Here is a 23,343-nt window from a genome sequence, read left to right on the forward strand (position 1 = left end):
TGAAAAGATTATATCTTCCACAGTCCCCGTCTTGTCGGAGAATGTCGCTGAATTCTTAGAATTCCAAATTGCCCAAAGAATCGCCTTTGGAATCATGTTCATGATCGGGTTTCTCCCTTTATATCCTCCCCATGCTGCCAAGAGATCTGAAACTGAAGCCGGGGTAACCCACGAGAATCCCAGCGAGACAATGAAATACCGCCACACATGGTAGGATATATCGCAATGAACGAAAAGGTGCGAACTTGATTCCTCGTCTTTCTTGCACATCGGACACCTATTGGGGGTAACCCATGTTCATGACGGTTTTTTTTAGAGAGATTGGATACTCATGTATTTAACTTTCTTGGTTTGTCTACTGTAGTAAATCAAAACCCTTCTTCCTAGATGTAAGAAATTCTCCAACTCTATTTTATTTCAATCTTGATTGTAATAGTAGTACAATGTTCTTAATGAAAAACTATTATTACACTAACTTATATACTAAGTAGAGAGAGAGAGTAGAGACAGTCTGTTATTATAACAGAAAAGAGAAGATTAGTTGTTAGATTAACTAACTAACTAATCTGTTTTATTATTTTAGGGACACTGTGGGTGCCTATAAGAGAAGAGTTGCTGAGTTGTTGGCTTTGAAATGGACTCCTTGTATTCACTTTGACTTGGGTCTTTGACCATACAAAGAGAAACATCAGAACCCTAAATTTGTAACTCTTCTTCTTCTTCTTAACCCTAGTTCTAACATCCCCCCTCAAACCGATGGTGACGACTCCGAGAAACCATCAGTTTGTCTTCGAGATCAAAAGATAACCCCTTATTGAGTAAATCTACAAGTTGCTCTGTGGTAGAGATATGTTTAATGTCTACCAACCCAATTGAAACCAAATCAAGGACGTAGTGAAAATTCGACCACTAGATGCTTCGTTTTCTCATGAAAAATAGGGTTCGAAGCAAAATAGACCGTTGAAGATGCTTAGCACTGAGATTAGCAAAATAGAGAGTAAAAAAGGTCGTTGGAAAGACAACCAAATCAACTCATGAGGTAAGACAACGAAAGCAACTCTGTTACTGTTGTAGATAAAGCTTTATCCAGCTTCTTTTTGACGATTTTTGCTATACTTGCTTGTTTCTTAGAACTCCATGAGATAAACAAATTCCCGAGCTCACAACCCTTTTTAGATATCGAAGTATCTTCTTGATAATAATAACCATGCTTGTTGTTGACAGCTTATGTATGAATTGTGCCGCGTAATGTATTGCGTACGAGATGTCTAGACGAGTAAGAGTGAGATAATAGAGTGCACCTACCAAGCTCCTGCACTGAGGTGAAGTAAACAACTCATCACCATCAGTGATGGAGACCCTTTTTACACAGGAAATTGGTAACTTTGCTGATTTTGAATTTAATAGTGGAGCTTTCTGAAGTAACTGTAAGCTCAAAGGTATATTTCTTTTGTGACATGAGTAATATGCTGGTAGAATCTTCATATGTGACTTCTATACCATCATATATGACTTACTGTGATGCACAAACATTGAGTTGTCAATTTTACCATTCTGAAAGCCATATGAATGGCTTATTGTATTTGCCTTGAACCTTTGTAAAGAAAACACCAATTTTCTGTTTGAACTTGTATAACCACCACTTACAACTCAAAATATTCAGTTGAATATTGTAAGGGGCAAGAGAGCAAGTTTTGTGTTGTTGAAGTGCTTGATATTCTTCATTCATAGCATGGCCCCATTCATTATGTATTTCTGCCTCTTTATATGTTGATGCTTTAGTGGGTAAGGGAAGAATTGATAGATAGGCCATATTGACATTGTGAGGTGAGGAGTAGAGGGTCACAAAGTCTGCAGGTAACTGCTTACTTTTGATAATGCCATCCTTACCTCTAGTTACCACTTGATCAATCTCTATAGTAGGTGTTGGAACCTGTGAATTAACTTGTGAAATGGTTTGGAAACTAGATGTCCCTAATTCATGAGAAGCCAAACCTTTAAGACCTGAACTAGCTGGTGAGCTAGTATGAGTATTAGATGTACCCAGTTCAGTGGTAAGGATTGAAGAGTTGGTGACTGTTGGCAAAGGTAATGAAATATGTGGCCTTGAATTCTGATCACTACTTGACTGTATTTTACTGATGTTGGCATAAGGATAGTTTCCTTCATCAAAAATAGCATGTCTGGATATATATAGTCTCTTTGTAAGTGACTCATACCATTCTTCACTTGGAATATCATCTTGGAGCATTTCTGATTCACAGTCGAAATATACATCCTCCTGTTCTTGAATATCTATGGCAGTATAACACTCATGAAATTGTTGATTATCACTTTGTGCATATTCATATATTTCTGCATCTTTACATTCTACTTCATATGAATAAGACTTAGGTGATTTGACACCTTTATTAACATCTAGTTCTTCCTTATGAATATGGTTTTCAGTATGATAACCTGTTAGTGACTTATTTTGCTTGTACCTGAAATAACATACTCCTGCTGAATGGCCCCATCTCTTGCATATTCCACATGGAATTGAGGAAAAATCAAAATCATATGCCCTCTTATTTTTATATTGAGCACTTTGATTATTCGGAACAACACCTTCCTTCTTAGAATGAGAGTGATTTCTATAGTAAGATGGTGAAGGTTTGTATTTTTGAATTGATTTCCAATTTGATATGTTGGTATAATAGACTTCTTGATATGTCTCCTTATTAGATAACCATTGTTCATGTTGAATGAGCCTAGATTTGAGTTGGGCTAAAGATAAATCTTCATTATTGACTCTTAGGGCAATAGTAAACTGATCATAGTCAGATGTTAGACCTTAAATTGCTATTCTAACAAGGTCAGACTCATGTACTCTATCATGAATAGATAACAAAGAGTCTGAGAGTTGTTTGATTTCTCTCAAATAATCTGCTATAGAGGTATTTCCTTTCTTTAAACTATGCAGCTTTCTTCTAAGTTGATCCTTCTTGGATTCAAGTGCTTCATTATTTGTTAGATTAAGATAATCCCATATATCTTTAGCTGATTTCAGACCATATATATCCAAATACACTGATTTTGATAAGACACTTTTGAGAAATGACTTTACAAAACTTTCTTTTGATCTCCAACATTGAAAATCTGGGTTTACTTGCTCTACATTATGAATGTACTGAAATTGGGGAGGTTCTTCTATAGAGCCAGTGACAAACCCTAATAGCTCATAGGTTCCAAGTAGAGTTTCAACTTGGTCTTTCCACATTAAATAATTGTTGTCATCTAGTTTCTCAGTTATAAAACTAAAGACAGAGGAAATGGGAGGAAGATTACCTTGAAGCTGAGTTGCCATGATCAAGAAAGGATGAAGAAATGATGAAGAACCAATAGATTGTTGGTGATGAGTGCGGAAAAACAGTAAGTGATTCTTGATCACTGAGTTTACTTGATTTTACTTGATTTTACTTGATTGTGATCTTGATTTTACTTGATTTTGATCATGATTTTGTTTCATGTTGAATTTTGCGAGATGTTGAATGATTGCTATTGAGTTGGAGAGAAGAAAACTTAGCTTTGGATCTTTAACCTAACTGATACCATGTAAGAAATTCTCCAACTCTATTTTATTTCAATCTTGATTGTAATAGTAGTACAATGTTCTTAATGAAAAACTATTATTACACTAACTTATATACTAAGTAGAGAGAGAGTAGAGACAGTCTGTTATTATAACAGAAAAGAGAAGATTAGTTGTTAGATTAACTAACTAACTAATCTGTTTTATTATTTCAGGGACACTGTGGGTGCCTATAAGAGAAGAGTTGCTGGCTTTGAAATGGACTCCTTGTATTCACTTTGACTTGGGTCTTTGACCATACAAAGAGAAACATCAGAACCCTAAATTTGTAACTCTTCTTCTTCTTCTTAACCCTAGTTCTAACACTAGAAACTAAACAAAAGAAATTCCTTCAATTCTTCGTTGACTTTGTTGTTACTTTTCAAAACTAATTTTTGTTTCAATTTATCCAGTTGAGCATGGAAGGTCCTGGCTGTGTACTTCACCGGCCGATTGAAGATTGAAGCTTCGAATTTTGGTAATGAGTGTTTAATATGTTGACCGCTCTTTGTATTTATGTGATTCTTTTGTTTCTGAATTTTTAGCTTTTTCCTCATCCTCCCAATATTGTTGTTTTTTTATTCTCCCTGCATCCTCGAAAAAAGACTATCCCAATTGATAGATAACATTTATGAAAGTTCTTCGGGTCTTAGAATCTAGGTGAGCTCCATCAACTATAATTAAAGGGTGTTTTTTGTTGTGTTTATTGCATTCATGTTCATTTGGATTTAATGTTGGAAAGCTATGATTCATTTGCTTAAATATGAATTTTGTATGTCTTTACCATTTTGAAATTTTCTTCTTTGCTGAATCATTAGAGATTATCAAATGGAATAGTGGGTCTATTGATGACTTTAATTTCATCCAAATCTAAAATGAGTATTTAGTTATGAGTTTGGGACAAAGAGAGTTTAGTTCATTTCTGTAATTAATCATTAACTAAGTAAATTCTAATTGAATATTTCAGGTGTTAGAGAAAGAAAAGATAGTGGTGTTTTTTTTTTTTTTGTTGAACTAAGAAAAGATAGTGGTGTTGATAATAGAAAGGTTTGAATCTAGATCCCAACCTTTATTTACTGGTATAAGCATGGCGAAAAGCTTTTAAGCACATACAAAGAGGGAGAGTAATCAGCATGCTGCACTGGTTTAGGGTCAATCGACTGTTACTAACATCTATGTGCATAAGTTGTGATGTTAGCTTTTGCGCGCTTTTGAAAAATTTAACGAGTAACTTCTTTAATTTGTTACATATCATGTGTTCGAGTAGATAGATCTATGAAATTTTTATGAAGTTTCTCAGCTTTGTACCATGAACCTATGAACACAGGACAATGAAGAAAGTTGGAGGTACATTCTTTCATGGAGGAACATGTCTTTGAAGAATTCTTATGATTTATAACTCTTTTTGTTTGTACGAGATGCTGTCTTCTACATGCATCTTTCACGCATTTGAAAGTAATTTTGTAGTGTAACAGATAAGGACTATTCATATAAGTATAAAGAGGATAAAGGGTCTTCAGGAATAGTAGAAGTGAAGTAAGGACTCAAGACAAATGTGTTTGGTAATATCGGTTATATAGGCACACCTTCAAGTGTGTGACTAGCTCGTGTAATAATTAGAGGTTATGGTTAGTTAATGTTAGTTAGTAACAGATTAGGTTATTGTTAGTTAATCTGTTATTCTAACCACCCTTTTCTCTCTCTAGTTTTCACTCTCTCTCTCTATACTCTATAAGTAGAAGAGATCCTGTACTAATCTAAAAGTGAATGAGAAATTAATAAGATACTCTTCCTTTCCTTTCATGGTATCGGAGCCCTAGAGTTTTTTTTTTGTGATATCGAATTCAAGAAAACCATTTGGGAAAAGATAAACAAGCGAATCGAAATTACATCTTCTGTGATCATAGAATTAGAGATCTAATTTTCGAACTAAATTGAAAAGAGCTGAATCTTCTGTATCAAGAATCAGGGATTCAATCTCTTCCTCAACCTATTTGTCAATCAGAAAAGAGTTGAAGCTTCTGTGTCATCGAATCAAGGTTTCTATCTCCTTCCTTATGACGACCCCACAACACAACAACTAAATCCTAATTCAGGCCAGTTCTCTCATAATGCAAATATTACTAGTTTGATTTCGGCTAGACTAGATGGATCTAGCTTTCTGGTTTGGAAAGATCAAATTGAAAATGCTTTAATTGGAAATGATATGATCTGCTATATAGATGGAACATATATTGAACCCCCTCAATTAAATTTTTTTGATGGTAGAGATGTGGTAAACCCAACATACCTTCAATGGCGAAAAGATGATAGTTTTGTTAAATCCTTCATTAAAGCCACCATTACCCATTCAATAGCTTCAGACATCTTAGGGTCAAAAACTGCTAGAGATATCTGGACTTATCTTGAGTTAGTATTCCTTCAAGAATTTGAGGCCAAGAAATCATCCTTGAAATAAACTTCAAAAATATAAAGAAGGGATCAGCCTCAATCTCTGAATTTTTGAGTAAGATCAAACATTTGGATGACTCTCTTGTAGCAGTAAATGATAGGGTAAGTGATTCTGAGCTATCAAGAATAACACTCCAGGGTCTTGGCAAAGAGTACTCACAGTTTGTCATTACTATTCAAAATCGAGAGGGTATTCTGAACTTTGCTGAACTAAGAAGTAGACTAATTCATCATGAGCATTGGCTAAAAGAATAGGAGACCAATGATGAGGGAGAAGCATATTTTGTGAAGAGATTTCCATCTAGAGGTATAGATAGGTCCTATATCTTATTACTCACAAAGACAGGTCAATCAACATCAAGTTCTTGATTCTGGTCCAAGATTCCAACTTAAGTAAGATTCCAACTTAAGTCGTATGAGGTTTAAAGACTTCTGAGAACCATCTTCCTCATCCACCAAACCTCCTCTAGGAACTTTGCACATCTACATCTCCAAGAGTTGGAGGAAGAGGAAAAAGATGAGGATGATTATGTGATGGAAACTCAAGACACAGAAGATGAGTAAGCTCATCTTGGAGTTGAGATAATATAGTCCAAGACTGAAGAAACTCATTTGACTTGTACCACTGAAAAGGGTGACAAATGGATAGCAGACACAGGAGCTACAAGCCATATGACACACTCGAAAACAAACCTTCAGGCTAGTACACCCTATAATGGTGAAAATGGAGTTATGATAGGAAATGGGAGCTGCCTAGATATTAGCAGTACTGGGAAAGCTATTGTGCTGGATGGTGAACACTTTTTTCAGCTCAAGAAGGTACTTCATGTTCCCACTATAAAAAAGAACCTGCTCTCTATCTTCAAATTCACTAAGGAGAATTTTTGCAGTGTTGAGTTTTTACCTTGGGGTTTTCTTATCAAAGACCTATGGTCCAAAGAGGTTCTGGCAGATGGACCCATGGTTAACAATTTATATAGCATAGATTTCACAATGAGCTTACATCCTGGTTCTCATGAAGAAGTTCTTGAAGAAACATATGCAGCTGGTGCTTCAGCCAAGGTCTGACACAATAGACTTGGTCATCCCTCAAAAGATATTATCCTAACTTTGGACAGAGAACACAAAATTCAACTTTCTTCAAAGGGATTGGATAATATATGTTCTTCCTGCTAATTTGAGAAAATTCAATCTAAGAAATTTTACGTATCATATATTGTATTTAAGGTTTTGATCTAGAGAACAGATTTTATTTCTAGAGTGTCATCTTGGAATATATTGAATTATCCAATAGAAACACTCTTTCCTAAATCTTTAGAATAATTATTTATATTTTCTACCAAAATAATCATATCATGGAAGTAAATAAAATAATTATGTAGATTTGTATTGGAGACCCTTAGGGCAAGTCCAATATAGGGGTCCGGGCTCTCAATTTGGGAGTCCGGCATTGGAGTTGAAAAAATTCGGGGGATCCATCTTTAGAATAATTATTTATATTTTCTACCAAAATAATCATATCATGCAAGTAAATAAAATAATTTTGTAGATTTGTATTCGAGAACCTTAGGGCAAGTCCAATATAGGGGTTCGGGTTCTCATTTTTGGAGCCCCTGAATTTAGGGATCCCTCGAATTTTTTCAATTCTAATGTCGGACTCCTAACTTCAAACTATGTACGTGCGCGATATACGTGTACGGAATTTTGATTTCAGTTTTCGACTATAAATTATTAAGAGTTAATTCCTATATGGCCCCCTACTTTGTGACCAGCTTCCTTTATGGCCCCCTTTTTTTCGTAAATTCAAATATGACCCCCTATTTTCAAGTAAATGTCATTACTACCCTTCTTAATTTTAAATTTAAAACATTTAAAAAAACATTATTTCCACCTCACCCCTCTCTCTCTCTCCACCTCATCTCTCTCTACAACTCACCCATCTCTCTCTCTCCAATTCACCTCTCTATCTTTCCAACTCACCTCTCTCTCTTCCAACTCACCTCTCTCTCTCTCTCCAATTCACCTTCATCTTCCCCGATTAAGGTCGCCGGCCGGAAAATTTTCCGGCCGGCCACCTCCAAAAAAAAAAAAAAAAAAACTTGATCAAGTTTATGAGCCCTAAATTTGTCTGCTAAACTAGTATCAACATCTTTACTAGTAGTAGTTCCAGTAGTAGTAGTCCCTCTTTTCGACGAAGACCTAATGAAGAACCACCAAATCCCAAACCCTAACATCAAAGAAACAGCAGCACCAAAAACAGCAGCAGAAATTACAACAATGAGATTCTCTTTTTTCATTCCATCACAATTAGATCCAAGTGGTTGACCACAAAGTCCATCATTTCCATCAAAATCAGTTGAATCAAAATCAGAAAAATAAGATGGGATCTGACCTGATAAATCATTATTAGCAACTGATAATTTCTTTAAACGACCTAAATTTGATAACTGATAAGGAAATGAACCAGATAATCGATTATCTTTCAAAATCAAAGTATTAAGATACTTACAATTAACAATTTCAAGTGGGATTTCACCAGTTAGGTCATTTCTTGATAGATCTAAGTGAGTTAAATAAGGTAACCAATCACAGATTTGAGAAGGGATATTACCAGAAAGTGCATTATCTGAAAGTTGAAGCATCTGAAGACTTGAACAATACTTAAGTGATTCAGGAATTTGACCTAGAAGTTTCATTGATGGAAGTTGTAAACCTATTAAACGATTTTCCCTTTCATTCCAACATGAAACACCAACAAATTTACAGATATAACCAATGGAGATATTTGAAAATACCCATGAACTTAGTTTTGATTGTGGATCAGTAATTGATGATTTTATACCTTCAAGACATTTTGAATCATCTTCTTGAGCTTTGATTGAGACAAGAAATGAAATAGCTATGAATAAGAAGAAGAAGAAGAAAAATGTGGTTTTTATCTCTCTTGATCTGTTCTTGGCGGAAGTGAGAGAAAGGAAGAGACTTTGAGACTGTTTTGGACTTTAGTAGGTATTTTGAAGTTAGGGTTTTTTAGTATCTGCTCCACTACACAGGGAAGCCATTGACTTCAAGCAGGTTTAGAGTGGACAGAGAGATGAGAGCATAATGGGGTTGTTTTTAGAGAGAGAAAGAGTTTTCTAGAGAGAGAAAGATTATCTCCCTGGAGTAATGCTTGTAGAGTTGGAGTGAATGTGAGTGAAATGAGTTGAAATTAGAGAAGAAGGCGGTGGGTAGACCTTTGAAAGGTCTGTTCGTGAATCTGTTCTGTTCACGAGCAGATCTTTCAAGGTCTGCTCGTGAACGGCTCCGGCGAAGGCAAACCCCCTTCGCCGGAGTTTTTAGAGAGAGAGATGAGAGGAAATTTTTTTTTTTTTTTTTGGAGGTCGCCGGCCGGAAAATTTTCCGGCCGGCGACCTTAATCGGGGAAGATGAAGGTGAGTTGGAGAGAGGTGAGTTGGAAGAGAGAGAGGTGAGTTGGAAAGATAGAGAGGTGAATTGGAGAGAGAGAGATGGGTGAGTTGTAGAGAGAGATGAGGTGGAGAGAGAGAGAGGGGTGAGGTGGAAATAATGTTTTTTAAATGTTTTAAATTTAAAATTAAGAAGGGTAGTAATGACATTTATTTGAAAATAGGGGGTCATATTTGAATTTACGAAAAAAAGGGGGCCATAAAGGAAGCTGGTCACAAAGTAGGGGGCCATATAGGAATTAACTCAATTATTAATTTCAAATCCAAAACAAAAATTTGATATTATTCTAGAGAAAGAGAGAGAATTATGAAAAGATAAAAATGAAAAAAAAAATTAGAGAAAAAATCGAAAAAGAAATGATTTCAAACAATTAGCATTTAAAAGAAAATTAAAAGAAAAAATTAAAAACTATCGGGTGGATCCCCTTTTAAGGGGATCCGCTCAATTATGACTATTGGGGAAGTCCCCAACGGTCATAATTGGGGTTAGGAGCCCAGGAAGGTGGGGCTGGGATCTCAAATTTGAATTTGGGGGATCCATCCCCATCACGTTAGACATGCGAGGATCTAAATTTTGTCATATCGGCTGGAAATCTAAAACTAATTAGATATCTTATACTGATATTGGACACAAAATCTTTCAGATGTTTATATTAATTGTTGTATTGGAGAATGGAGATGAATACAGTTTAAGATCCTCTCCAATGCAAAACTCGATCTTAAAAATTCGAAGTGCCACATAGGACTTTTCGAGTTTTTTTTTTTTTGGAAAATCATTTTCGACCGTAAACAACTAAGATTTCAAAGATACGTTTTGAGGGCTCTTAAGATATATCTAATTGTCTATTTGTATACCCCGTCAATATTTGATTTGAACCAATAGAAATCACGTTTTCATATAAAATAACTAATTCTTTCTTTACAAAAATAATCATGCCACATATGTGAAAAAACAAGTATAGAGTTTTGCCTTGAAGACATGCAAGAATTGATGATCTCTAATTTTATAACTTAAGAATGAGAGTCTTAATCGGAACTTGACAAATAAGACTAATTGAGATTCTTTTAAGTTTTGCATTGGAGATGCTCTCAGGCAAGCTAAAAAAAAGTTAAAACACTCAATTGAATTTTTTATTCAAGCATTATATGCAAATATTTGTAGATGAATTTGTAGTGTTAGCTAGCTAAGATTTCTTTCACCTGCATTCTATAGCCGTTTATTGTGATAATAGCTAGAATATGAAAAGAGATGGAAAATTGGATTTGTTTAACTAATCTGCAACTTTTTTTTTTAATTGGTTGGCTGTTTATAGTAGAAATGACAACACTCATGAATCCTTTTTATTCGGAAGAAAAGACATTTAGATGATAAAATATAAAGATACAAAAGAAGCAACCGAGGCGGTTGCAAAACAGAGAGCTAACGTTCAAACACATAGCATATCCATGGAAACTTCATATCTACCCGTTCCAATCATCCTTACATAAACTTGTTGTTTCCCGACAAATGGTCTTTTACTCTCCAAAATTGAATCTGAAGTAGCCGTTGATCATTCATACCTAAGAATATTAAGAGTCTTCGCAAATTTTACAAATTCCCTTTTAAAACGTCTATATAACGAAAATTGGCATCCGTATATGTAATACCGGCCCAAAAACATTGAGAAACCATTTGATTATTACATAAGAACTGATAAGATGGAAAAAACACTTTGATCCACATTAAATTAACTAAAGAAATTCATATTAAGTTCAGATAACATGTATGTTTCTCCACCGAAGAGACTTAAGACTCCAATCTTATTATTTCCAAACAAAAAAGTATTTTCAGTAATTTATCAAATAACATAATTAATCTACTCGATAGCCAGAATCGATGAGATAATCAAGCATCCCTATAGTCACTTTCGTTAGAGACGTCACCACATTTGTTCCAGCCAAAATTCCTTGTGGTATTTCAACATCCGGATGTTTCATGAATGAATCCAGACAGATGCTTATAGAGGGTAATAAAGCAGTTCTCAGATACTCCTTAGCAATATCAAAATTTCCACTTTTGATTGAGTATAAATGAATCAAATTACTTCTGACCTTACCAGTACTAATGACACAACCCTTGGCAATACCATACATGGGTTCGATATAACCGACACTACGAATGTAGTTTAGAGCTTCAGCCACTAGTTTGTCTGCATCAATCTGTGTACAGTTTTTGGCTATCAATGTGAGTCCTTTATCATCTGCTGTTCTGCTATTAGGGTTTGATTTCAGACAGTCTAAGCAAATATATGGCTCTTCTGTTTTACTACAAATTGTTTCGAGAGATGTTGCGTTAACGAATTGAATGAGATTGGTTTGATGATTGAGTGAGAGGAAAAGAACAAGAATGATAAGAAAGATTGGTGAAGAGAGATGGGTAAGATGATAAAGTGATGATGATGCCATCTTGAATATGATTTTCTTGATTCTTTGATTGGTTTGTAATTTGTAATTTGAGATATGGGTTTATGCTACATATAAGTTTAGGGTAAAGGTATTATGTATCTTTTCTTCTATGATCGTTTTGTAGTAAAAGAAATCAACTCAGAAAAGGAATGAAACAATATTTGATATTTTCATATCTATCTAATATGGAGTATATTACAAGGGTAGACAAAAAAAAAAGATCCCTAATAATCGCATTCTTCGCATCGAACATGGCCGAAGAGGTCAACCTCCACAAGTTAAAGAACTCTTATTTATTCATTAACAGATCTTGCCCATGAGCAATGCCATTCTGTTAAATTGAAATTCTACAACTAAAGTTTCGTAAGGAAACGATAATGGCAATGAAGATGAAAATAATTGATTTGAACTGTTGGGGAATTTTACACTTAACAAGCCCAAAGAAGATTCAATATGAGAGAAAAAAGAACAGCTTTCATTCTATAATTTCCTTCCCCAATCTTTTTCATTTCACATTTAACCTAATTTAACCAAATTCAATTCTTACATATATTGGCAGGTAGGGGAACTGAAGATCTTCTACCCCCTCTACTACATTTCAAAATAGACTTACACATCATTTTTTTTCTTCTAGTCACTAAAATCTGATGAAGATGCTGTCTCTTCACCACCACCTACATACACCTTCTCTTCATCAACGTCGTCAACATTTTCTTCTTCTTCTTCATCATCATCTTCTTCTTGAGAATAATCAAGATCTACATTCTGATTTCTCTCTAAATTAGGGTACCCTTCTTCCATGTCTACATCTTCACCGTCGACATACCTTTCTTCTTCATAGTCGTCTCCGTCCATATCCCCCTCACCATCTTCTTCATCCTCCTCCATTAAATCCTCAGACTTACCACTATACATGCCACCATAGTCTGTTCTTCGAACATCATACTGGTACCTTGTTGCCTGCCCATCATCATCTGACTCCTCTGACGCACCTTCTATACTGTTACTGTTGTCATTCCCCTCATCTATATGCATCCTTCTGGTTTCTTCTTCTTCCCATCCTCTCTCTTCCCCTCCTGAGCTTTGAGGGGATTCAGGGAAATTGTTCTGTTTAGGGATGACAATGGTGTTGCCAAACTGACCAAATCCCCCAATCCCTCTGTCAACCACTCTCTGGACTGATGCCGATCTCTGTCTACTCCTAACACTTCGACGGCCTCGATTATGTCCTCGTCCACCACCGCGTGTTCGACTTTTCTTTCCCAATCCTTGACCCATTTTCTCACCCTTAACAGAACTTCCCATGCCAGATTCAATTCCCAAGCCACTAGAGCCCTTCGCCCATCTCCCTCCACGAGTGCGATTACGTCCCCTTCCCCTTCCACGGCCCCCACGACCACGTCCAGAGCTGCTTCGCCCACTTTTCATTTCAAACCAGTTCTCTTCTTGTAGGTAGTCAGCTTGTAGTGGTGTATTTGTTGGTTCAATCTCTTGGATATTTTTTACCATGGCGTATTTTGATGGAAGCTTCTGTTCAATAATGAGAATGAGTATTAGGAGGGTGTCATGTTTTCTCATAAACACCATACGAAATCGATTACCAACAAAATGTGAATTTGTGATCGCCTAACTAGCTAATCCCAACATTTTAACATTGTAATCTGTTTACAAATTAAAATTTAAGATTCTACCATCTCAGATAGAAAAGAGTACTCACAATGAATTCTCCAGCTTCCTTGTCTTTCTGAAACTCCAAATTCTGCTGAGGCATGTAAGCAATGGAAGAATCGAGTTCTAGAAGCCTTAATGCAATAGCAGCAGTTGTCCGTGGTATCCATGGAAGGATAGGGACCAATCCAGTGGAAGAATTATCGACAGAACATCCAGATGCTGTAAAGGAACCCAATAGTTCCTTCGTTGTCTCAAAGTTTGATGATAGACAATCTCTTTTGATGGCACCCTCAAAAAGAGTCAATATCTGCATCCAACATAAGATTAAATACAGGAGTTGCAAGAAACTATGGCTTCAACTAGAAGAAAGAAAACTTCAAAACGATATTAAACACTTCCATCATATCAGTACAAATTGGAAAAAAACGATAAGTTGAGTCATAGTTGCACTGTTCTTTTAAGACCAAGTTCAAGCTTAACAACAAAATATTCCTGCACTTATGTTAGTTATTCACAAGGAATTCTATGTGCGCTACTTGTCTAAAGTTTAAGTGGGAGGATATGGTACATAGACAATTCTAACAATCTTTCTCGGTTTCTCGAAATAAGCTATATGCCAATTTCTTCTATGTAAGCTTTTACCAATCAAAATGAATAAGCTTTACTGTGCTAAAAGTTCGAGTTATTTAATAGAACTAATTAATTAAGAATTTCTCCAAGAAAATATTAATGGACAGACAAAAAACCTGAAGTAGGTCCTCTGCTGACAAAGCAGATTGCAACTTAAAACCCCAGGAGTTACGATTATCTTCCGTCCAAAGAGATTCAAGAGCTTCAGGAGGGACAGAAACCTGAAAAGAAAATAAAAATAAATTACAGAGTGTGAAGAATATCCAAGAACATCGGAAAAACTGTTCAAGAAAAAACATATTACTTGTAAGAGATTGATTGATCTGTCTTACCTAAAGACAGAATAGGTAACTTACATATGAATGAAAGTTCTGGTTTATCTCGAATAGGTAATTATATTGTTAAAGCATTGTGACCCTTACCTCAGTTAAAGCTACTTGTGCCTTCAGCAATCTAACCCTCAAGGGAAGAGAAGAATCTGGATCTCGCTTCCATTCAAACTGAGCGACATGCTCAGAGCCGCAAACAGGACAGAGGTTTTCTTTAGGAGAGTATGTATCATGGCAGTAATCACAAGTGATGAGGAGCTCAGAGCATCTTCTCTTTCCAAATTTTATGGCACACAATACGGAAGGGTTAACACATTCTTTCCACATCCATTTCTGAAAATCTTCATACCTTTTTAAGGCACTAGTCCTTTCGGCCTCAGTTTTCCCAAGCTCAATTCTGAAAGACGATGACTGACTCATTGTATCAGAATTAAGACCACATACTGTACTACTAGGACTTTCAATTCCTGCAGAGTGATCAGGACTGTAAGCCATTTCGGAAGCTTCAGTTTTAACGGTAGCTTCTGTCGAGTCCACATGATTCTTGTATCTCAAATTCTTTCTAACAGCTTCTTTAAATAATACCTCAACTTTTTGCAACATAGAGTATAAATGTGACTCCCTAGTTCCACGTGTATCAAGAGATACCAAAAGAGCATCAAACGCCTGCACGGAAATTTAGAATAAATATACAGATGTAAATGATTCACAGAAGTATGCGTGTGCTTTAAAGAAGCAAGACAACCAAAAGGGGAGAACAGAGGAAAAAAGGTAGAACATATATGGCATTAGTTTGAGAGTGTAAAAGCAACTTCAAAAAGAACATGCTCCAGGAGATTCTTCCAAGTGATCTCCATGACAAATCTAATTGAAATACTAAGAGTTACAACTTCGTTTAAACAACTATTGTCAGAAATCGTGGCTCCACAACAGAACTAGGACAAAAAGGGTTGAGAAAAAATGATTAGTACTAAAGGCTTACAGGTAACCATGAAGGTAAAATAACTATTTATTTTTAGAACATATGCAAAACATTTTTTTACTCGATCGGTAGAATGGCATTAAACAAGGAAAACAAGCATATCTTTCCAAAAAAGTAGATTTACGATAAAATATACCTCCTCTGAATCAATAAGTCTCCAGCAGCCATCTTGAGATTCAAAGAATATTCTACCAGTACCAGGATCATTTGTAGAAGCAGAGGCAACAAACAACCAATAACGATTACGCCTGCGATCCTGACCAAGAGGCAAGGATCTGTACACATACATTTCTTCTGCTTTTTGGCCAATATACGATTTAAACTGTGATCGTGATTTTTCTGCAGCAGCATATGCGTGTTGCTGTTGGGAAATATCTGGACCAGCAGAAAATTCTTCTCCCAACAAATTCCGTTCTGTTGACATGCTATTAGGATCATTTTGAGCACTGTTAGGATCAAGAAGGGGTTCTTGTTTGCCATTGAGAGATGGCTCACTGTGCCTGTTATCTCCAAATGGACTTTGGCTGCCTTCTAATGCAGAACTCATAACATTTAGCTCATTCTTAATTCCCACAAAAGATGGATTCTGAGGCTTTGATGTGTACTCTTCTTTCATGCGCCTCTTATCTAGTTGCGCCTCTGCCCACATTTGCTTTTTAAGAGCATTTGCGGCTTCTAACCGTTCCTGCAACAATGTCCACATCAAATTACAAAGAATGTGGGTGTGTGTGTTTGTGTGGGTGTGTGTTTGTGTGGGTGTGTGTGTGTGTGGGTGTGTGTGTGTGTGGGTGTGTGTGTGTGAGTGAGTGAGAGAGAGAGAGATTAAATTCAATTGTTGGTACATAAATTAATACCTCTAAAACAACACGAATTGAATTCCCTTCAATGGCAACACCAATTAACGCAACGAGGGCATTAAGACGCTCCTCAACAGTTAGATCTGAATATTCTCCTTCCATCAACCCCTGGACCCACGGTGCACCAGAATTGCTTTCGTCAATCTCTGCATCTTCAAGGTCAGTATCAGTTGGTTCGTAGCTGTTACTAGCAACATCAACAGAATGGTGGTCATTGGTATCACCTAAACTGTTTATTTCTTTCTTTACTTTGGAAAGAAAAGAAGGGCTGCTATTCCCAGCATTCTCAGGGCCACTGCGTAGAATTTGGTCAACTTCATTGGATATATTTTCCCTTTTTCCATTTTCTGAACAAGCACGTTTAGAAGTCTTAATATCAGCAGACTGGTGGCCTTCAATTGTTTGATTGACAGCAACACCTATGTCATCGACCTCAGGATCCTCAACATCACATTCAGAATCATCTCTTTCAACATCCTCAGCATCTTCTGCCTTTTCAGCTTCTTCAGAATCGGAAAAACCATTTTCAAATATCTGTATCTTTACCCTGGCCGTGGATAGTATTGCCTCAGCGTCATTTGGATCCTTCCTGTATGCAGCCCGTACACAATATGTAGAAGGAGCTGTTCTTTCAAATAGGTTGGAATCCCGTGATAATGCAGCTGCAATTGATGCCTCGGGTGTCTTGCTTGTCGTAAGATCCCGAAGTCCAGATTTCTTGGAACAAATAAATATATGATTAGCTAAAAGGGAACAGCTAAGGGATAATCAACATATGACTAACAGTATCCACAGCATTAGAAAACAGTTACCTGAATTCTATCTGCTACTTCCAGTATGGTCAGGCCCTTGCTTCCCTCAAGAGATAGGACATGGAATGCTGCGAATTTTACGGTTCCCGGTGTTAATCGGTGCCTGGACCTGCGAGGATTTGATAACCCCTTCTCTTGCATCACTGCAGCGGCACTTACAGCAGCTGCACCATTACGTAACGTAGAAACTATATCTTCACAATCATGACCCTGCACAATTGAAAAACATGATTAAGTATATATATATATATATATATATATATATATATATATATATAACTGGAGCAGCCCGACTGAATTTTCACAAGTGTAGCACAAACAGAAACTGAATGCTGACAAAACAAAGAGATACCTCGTTGTCATCACGGAAAAATCCTTGTTCAATAGTCCTTTTCTTCAATTGTGGTCCAAACCCCGCAGAAAGTGCAAATTGGCGCAATATTTCAGGCCACGTCAATGGATTCAAGTGGCGTTGCCAGCTCCGTATGTCAAACCCCCATGCATATGCCTGCAGTATAAAGTAGTTAGCAAACTGAAATGTGTAATATCCACTTGAATCGATATAAAACTACTAGGAAGCAAAAAAAAAAATGGTGGACCAAGCAGATAAGGAATATTAATTACCCCCTCGACAATCTGAGGGTGTCCACCTCCAGGATTTGCAGAACCAATTTGATTTGCCCCTAGTCCAAAGGAGGGTGTCCTTGCGACATCTTCAATATCTTTTATGATCAACCTTAGTAGAGCAACATGTATCTCACCCAACAATCTTGGATCCTGAAATTGCATGAGGCAGTTAAAAGGTGGAGAGCGGGAAAACAATAATGGAATTGAGGAAAAAATAACTAATGTCAGGAGTTGACAATAAAAACTTACGTAGTCATGAAAAGCTTGAACAAACTCATCAAGAGTAAATGGCCAAAGGTCAAGAACGTCTGTGAAAGTAATCAAAAATCTCCAAACCTGCACATTACCCTCACAACCTTGAAGAAACAATTTTTACTACCAAGCTCAATGGCACTTGGTTTGTTATAGAGGCAACCATAATTGAATTTAAAAGTCAGAAAGCTTATACGGACAATTCATCCATGGAATTTTGAACTTCAAAGAACATAACCAAACTAATCTTTTTTTGCAGAATAAGACACCGACAATATGCTTAAAGTTTAGAGAGTCATCACACAACTCATTTCTGCTAGAATAGGTAGTACAAACTGAAGTTGCATGGCAACTCAAAGGGAACAGATGTAGCATCCTCGTGTAAAATTTATACAAACATTCTTGGAAGCAAATGAACAGAAAGTGCAAATCAATGATCTGTGGTGGCAGAAAGTACCATGAAAAGGTTCCCAGTGTTCTCTGAATCTGTCCACGGTTGAATTACAAAAGGTCTTCTAAGTTGCACGGACCCGGGAGGGAATTCACACAGCATATCTGAAGCAAAAACAATATCATATAAATCTTCAAAAGATACAATTACAGTTGTAGTGTTATCAAATTAATCATTCACTCAACTAGACCTTATTTAAATAAGCAACTCTTTCACATCTCCGAAACAAGTAAAATCCATAAAATCAATAGCATATCACTATTATATATGCACCTATTGTATACGATCCTCCATCTACACTAGATTCTGTGTGGTGTCTAGATTTGAGCCGTATCTCTTACAAAATGTTGGTGGTGAAACTGTGATACTTTAGGAAACTAAAATCTTTGGATGCCTAGGAGCTTAGGTCTTTGAATTGTCCTAATCATGCCCTTCACAGCACTACCATAAAACAACAATGGAGACTTTACCTTAAGGTTAAGGTCATCAGTTCAGAAACTTCTTACAAACTAGTTCGATGCGGAAAAATGTTAACCTGGTCAATATTTCATCGACAACAAAAACCCTGCTGGCTGATTCAAGACAAGAAAAAGCATTTTGGGCACTATCTTGTATAAATAGTACTAGATATTTGCTTCAACACGAATTAATTCTATTACAGCACCTGGGCTTCGACAGAATAATCAACCACAGGATTAGAACAATATCTACCTCTAAACAGATCTAGGTTTTCCAGAGTTTCACTGTCAAGAGCAATTATAGAAGGCAGCCCTTTGCTTGAGGCAGCTAACTCCATAAGTTCCAAGCGTTCATCTTCAATGAGCTCCATCGATTCTTTAGCTATTCGACGAGCAGTGGCCCTCTCGTTTGCAGCTTTAGCCCTTGCTGCTTCCTTCTCTCTACGTAGTTCTTCTTTCTGCCTCATTTTCTCAGCCTGAGTGAAGAAGAAAAGAATTGTGTCATACTTTCAACTTTGTCCTATTGAAAAAGAACCTTTTTTACTTTCTAGGACAACCACTTCAAAGTTGCAGGTTGAAAAGGTCACTTACTCTAAGATTTTCCTTCTGTAAAAACCTCTCCCTTCTCTCGAGTTCACGCCTCTGCTCACGTTGGAATCTCTCCTCTTCTCGCTGCTTTTCACGCATCAACCTCTCTTCTTCCTTTCGTCTTTCACGGTCATGTCTTTCCATTTCTCTACGCATTTGTTCTTCTCTCTTCATAAAAAAAGTAAAGAGCGTTAGCTTATGCGCTACCCTAAACTAGCTTGAAGAAGTATAAAAACGTGCAAGTTAAGAACAGAACCTTTCGCCTCATAATATCTTGTTTCTCAAGCTCTTTTCTTATTCGCTTTTCATGAGCTTCAACTTCCCTTGCTATTCTTGCTTCATCACTCTATACAACAATGAGCACTTACGTAACTGTTTATATTTTTTTAACGAGAAATACTATATGCTGGTAGGTTGTGCTAATATAGATTACCTTGCGTTTCCGCTCAAGACGCAAAGCATCCTCCTCGTGAGAAATCCGCATCTCCAACGATTCAAGTGGATTTTCTAGTCCAATCAGTGGATGAGAACCAACCTGTACATCCATTTCATTGTCTGTGAAGTTTCGGTGTGAAACACCATCATAGTCACCTGCAGCTGCCTTAATAACATGGCCTTGCCTTCCTTGATGAGAAGAAAGACTACTTGACCCCTGACCTTGGAAAACATAACCTGTTGGCACCTGTTCTTTTCCATGGGGATACGATCCTCCAGCCGATAATGATGAACCTCTGGCAGTAGGACCATCCAAAGGAGAACTGTAGAAGTGTGATGGGTCAAGTCTTTCATATGTGCAAGATCTAACACTCGGCTTCTCAGGAAGAAACTGGTATTCGTGCTTTGCCCTAGAAGAAACCTGAGGATGACCAACATGAATATCTCCTGCTGTAAGTTTTCTTTTGCCGTTAGATGAAATAGGTAAAAAAGAGTGTTCCAAACTAGGTAAGACTGACGTCATCTGCAAAAACAGGTCAAGGAACATGATATGGGTAAGCTCTGTGATTCCTAAGAAAATAAAACAATGATGAGATAATTATAATTAGCATAATCTTAAATTATAATGATGCAATGATGAACTCAAGAACATAATAATAAGATAGGGTAACAAAATCTCTTTCCCCATCTTCCTAATTCCTAATATTCATATGTTCTTACTCACAGTTTCACTTTCCTTCATTCTTCCATTTTATCAAAACTTTAATGTGGAAAATTTTATTATTCATCTTCTGTTGCATAAATTTTGCTCTTCATGTTTTCATTTTATTGAACTTGAAGTGTCAAATCCTCAGCGCATGTTCAAAAGGGCCCGACTGTACATTGCTATGTGAATTCAGCGTGATGTAAAACATAAAAAAATGTAACCTTAACTTTTAACTGAATCTGCTTTCATCGGTAAGGGCATTAAGGAGTAGAAGTACAACTGTGCATCGGAATTAGCATATGGTTGTTACCCTCTTAATTATTAGCTTATTGATTATGGAATCGCTCAAGTTCTCACAGGCATGAACAGTATGCAGGCAAAATCATATAGAAAATCATATTATGAACTTATGAAACACCCTGCATAAGAACCTCGTTTGTGAGATGAGAATAAATTGAGGTGAACACGTAAGAAGAAGATCGAGAACCAACCTTGCTAGATTTAGGACCAGGGCGTTCGTACATTTTGCCATCTTGAGGTCGCCCAGCTTGCTTTTGCATCCCTGTAATTGCTGCAACACATAAAATTAAAAGGCGCTTGTCAACTATAAATGTAACAATCCCAACTCAAATCAACTTTACAGACAACTGAACTTTGGATGTTCTAAACCTATAAAAGCATTGCTATGAACTCATATAGCACTTTAGTTGCTCGCTCCTAAGTCCTACCTAGGCCGCAACAGGTAAATGTAGGTCCTGAACAACAACGGGTCCAAGCCAGGCCCGTTTAAAGGTGAATCAATTGATGAGTCGTGGTCTAGGGAGTGTGCGAGACACATGCAATTCACCGCAATCTGACAACCTGAACTTATAAAACACTTTGTATACGTTTGCATGCTTAACTTGTTGAATGTAGTCATGTTCATATCTTCCAATTTTTTGTGTCAGTAATATGGTCATGTTAGATTTAAATCTCATTTATGCAATTTTACAATCAATGAGGAAAATATAGTAATAGGAAATTCAATCAACAACAAACTGGATCAGATATGAAGCATTTAATACTACCTGTTGGGGCACCAAAGGCACCAGGAGGCAATGGATCAAACTCCATTCCGAGATCCGGCCCGTTCTCTCTCAACGGCTCCCCCAACTGTGCCTCCACAAAGGCAATTGCTCTCGACTCCAATGACAACTGAGGCGGCTCATAGTACCTCTTAACCATGGGTACATCAGGTCCTGCCCTAGAAACGGCTCCCGCTGTCTGACGACCAACGACCCTCCGCTGCTCAAATGGGCTTGACCCTGAACCCGACCCAGACCCAGGCTCATTCCCACGTTCTCCGACCATCATCTCGTCCGAGCCCTGTCCAGATGGTGCTGCCACCAAAGGCACTTCCTTTCTCGCCCTCTTCGTCGTTGTTGTTGTCGTCGGCGTCACTTTCCTATCCTTTAACCTCCTGTGACAAAACCACATCTGTAGTTGCCGATCTGTAAGCCCTAGCTTCACAGAAAGCTCTTGACGCACAGACTCAGATGGATATGCCTCCACTAATGACAGTTCAAATCAATCAAAACCAAAAACATCAAACACTTAAACAAAACACAAAGCAGACAAAACGAATTTAATCAAAAAGAGAAGATTTTTAAGAAGAACTAAACAACTTACAGGCATAAGTTTTCTCAAGAAGTTCTAACTGAGCAGCAGTCTTCATCTTTCTCTTCGTCTTATTTTCTCCACCACCACTACTACCTTCAGGCGGCTTTTTCTTCTCTCCTTCCGGCGTAGACTCCATCATTATCGATATAGATCAACAAACAGAAGACGATCAAAAACCCTAGAAATCAAAAGCGGCAGAGATCGAAAAAAGATGAGAGAAATCAAGGTAAGAAGGAATCTGGTTCTAAATAATAGCTGAGTTATTATTAGGTTAAAGATAGGAAGAGATATATTTGGACAAATTGAAAAACAAAAAGAAAAACAGAAAGGGATTTGTGAAAATTGAGTATATTGACAACAAAGGAAAACCTAAAAAGTTGATTAAAGATGTGCGGTGAGATTTGTTGGTAAAGAATAAATAATAAAATTGTTGGGGTGAGAGAAGAAGAAATTGATTGATGAAATTGAAAGTAGTAGTAGTAGTATAATCTAGAGAGAGAAGAAAGTAATAGAGAGAGAGAAAATAGAAATTAGTACTAGTAAGATAGTAGTAGAAGAAGAATTGATGATCATAATACAACAAGTAGAGCGAGAAACAAAAACTTGTTTTCATTTTGATTATTAATTTTTAAGACACACTACTACTACTATCTCGATGAATAATAAAAATTTCAACTTTTTTTTTTGTTTGTTTGGTGTTCTGATAAGATTGATTCTTTTTAAGATCCAACGATAGATTAAGGATTAATCCAATATGAACCCTTTAGGTGGTGTTTGGTTGGATGACTTCAAAATCTTTTGTCTTATTTTAAGAAATTAAAATGAAGTTTGGGGTAAAAAGTGAGGTTTGTTTGTAAGTTGTTCTTCTCTGTTTCATTTTCTTTCTATTTCCAAAATAATTACTTCCAATTAC

At 36.8% G+C, this 23,343-nt stretch overlaps 2 protein-coding genes and 1 long non-coding RNA gene across 4 annotated transcripts; 1 reads left to right on the top strand and 2 right to left on the bottom strand.

Annotated features, from left to right (window-relative positions):
* Positions 1–1,273: 1,273 nt before the first annotated feature.
* LOC147550782 (uncharacterized) lies at positions 1,274–3,820 on the top strand. The gene is made up of 4 exons (XR_015238547.1): positions 1,274–1,439; positions 3,281–3,411; positions 3,524–3,594; positions 3,787–3,820. It is a non-coding gene; the product is annotated as an uncharacterized LOC147550782 (long non-coding RNA).
* A 7,559-nt stretch (positions 3,821–11,379) lies between these two features.
* On the bottom strand, positions 11,380–11,973 carry LOC147550783 (uncharacterized). Its single transcript, XM_086668495.1, has one exon. The coding sequence runs from the start codon at positions 11,971–11,973 to the stop codon at positions 11,380–11,382; it is 594 nt and encodes a 197-aa protein (XP_086524621.1).
* A 454-nt stretch (positions 11,974–12,427) lies between these two features.
* On the bottom strand, positions 12,428–23,343 carry RLT2 (Homeodomain-like transcriptional regulator). 2 transcript variants are annotated; one of them, XM_086670428.1, is made up of 18 exons: positions 22,440–23,343; positions 21,839–22,321; positions 21,263–21,342; positions 20,064–20,588; positions 19,887–19,976; positions 19,634–19,798; positions 19,296–19,518; positions 18,591–18,688; positions 18,131–18,217; positions 17,879–18,031; positions 17,607–17,762; positions 17,255–17,464; positions 16,440–17,159; positions 15,722–16,270; positions 14,697–15,269; positions 14,391–14,495; positions 13,691–13,951; positions 12,428–13,503 (listed from the first exon to the last, which is right to left on the bottom strand). In XM_086670428.1, the coding sequence occupies exons 1-18, from the start codon at positions 22,567–22,569 to the stop codon at positions 12,604–12,606; spliced, it is 5,508 nt and encodes a 1,835-aa protein (XP_086526554.1). In that variant the 5' UTR covers positions 22,570–23,343; the 3' UTR covers positions 12,428–12,603. The 2 variants fall into 2 exon arrangements, with proteins under 2 accessions (XP_086526554.1, XP_086526555.1); XM_086670429.1 differs by having other exon boundaries at positions 20,064–20,486; positions 22,440–23,146.

This window comes from Eschscholzia californica, unplaced genomic scaffold (genome assembly GCF_041429995.1).
Source record: "Eschscholzia californica isolate CP2 unplaced genomic scaffold, dmEscCali1.0.p SCAF_3, whole genome shotgun sequence".
Taxonomy (NCBI): Eukaryota; Viridiplantae; Streptophyta; class Magnoliopsida; order Ranunculales; family Papaveraceae; genus Eschscholzia; species Eschscholzia californica.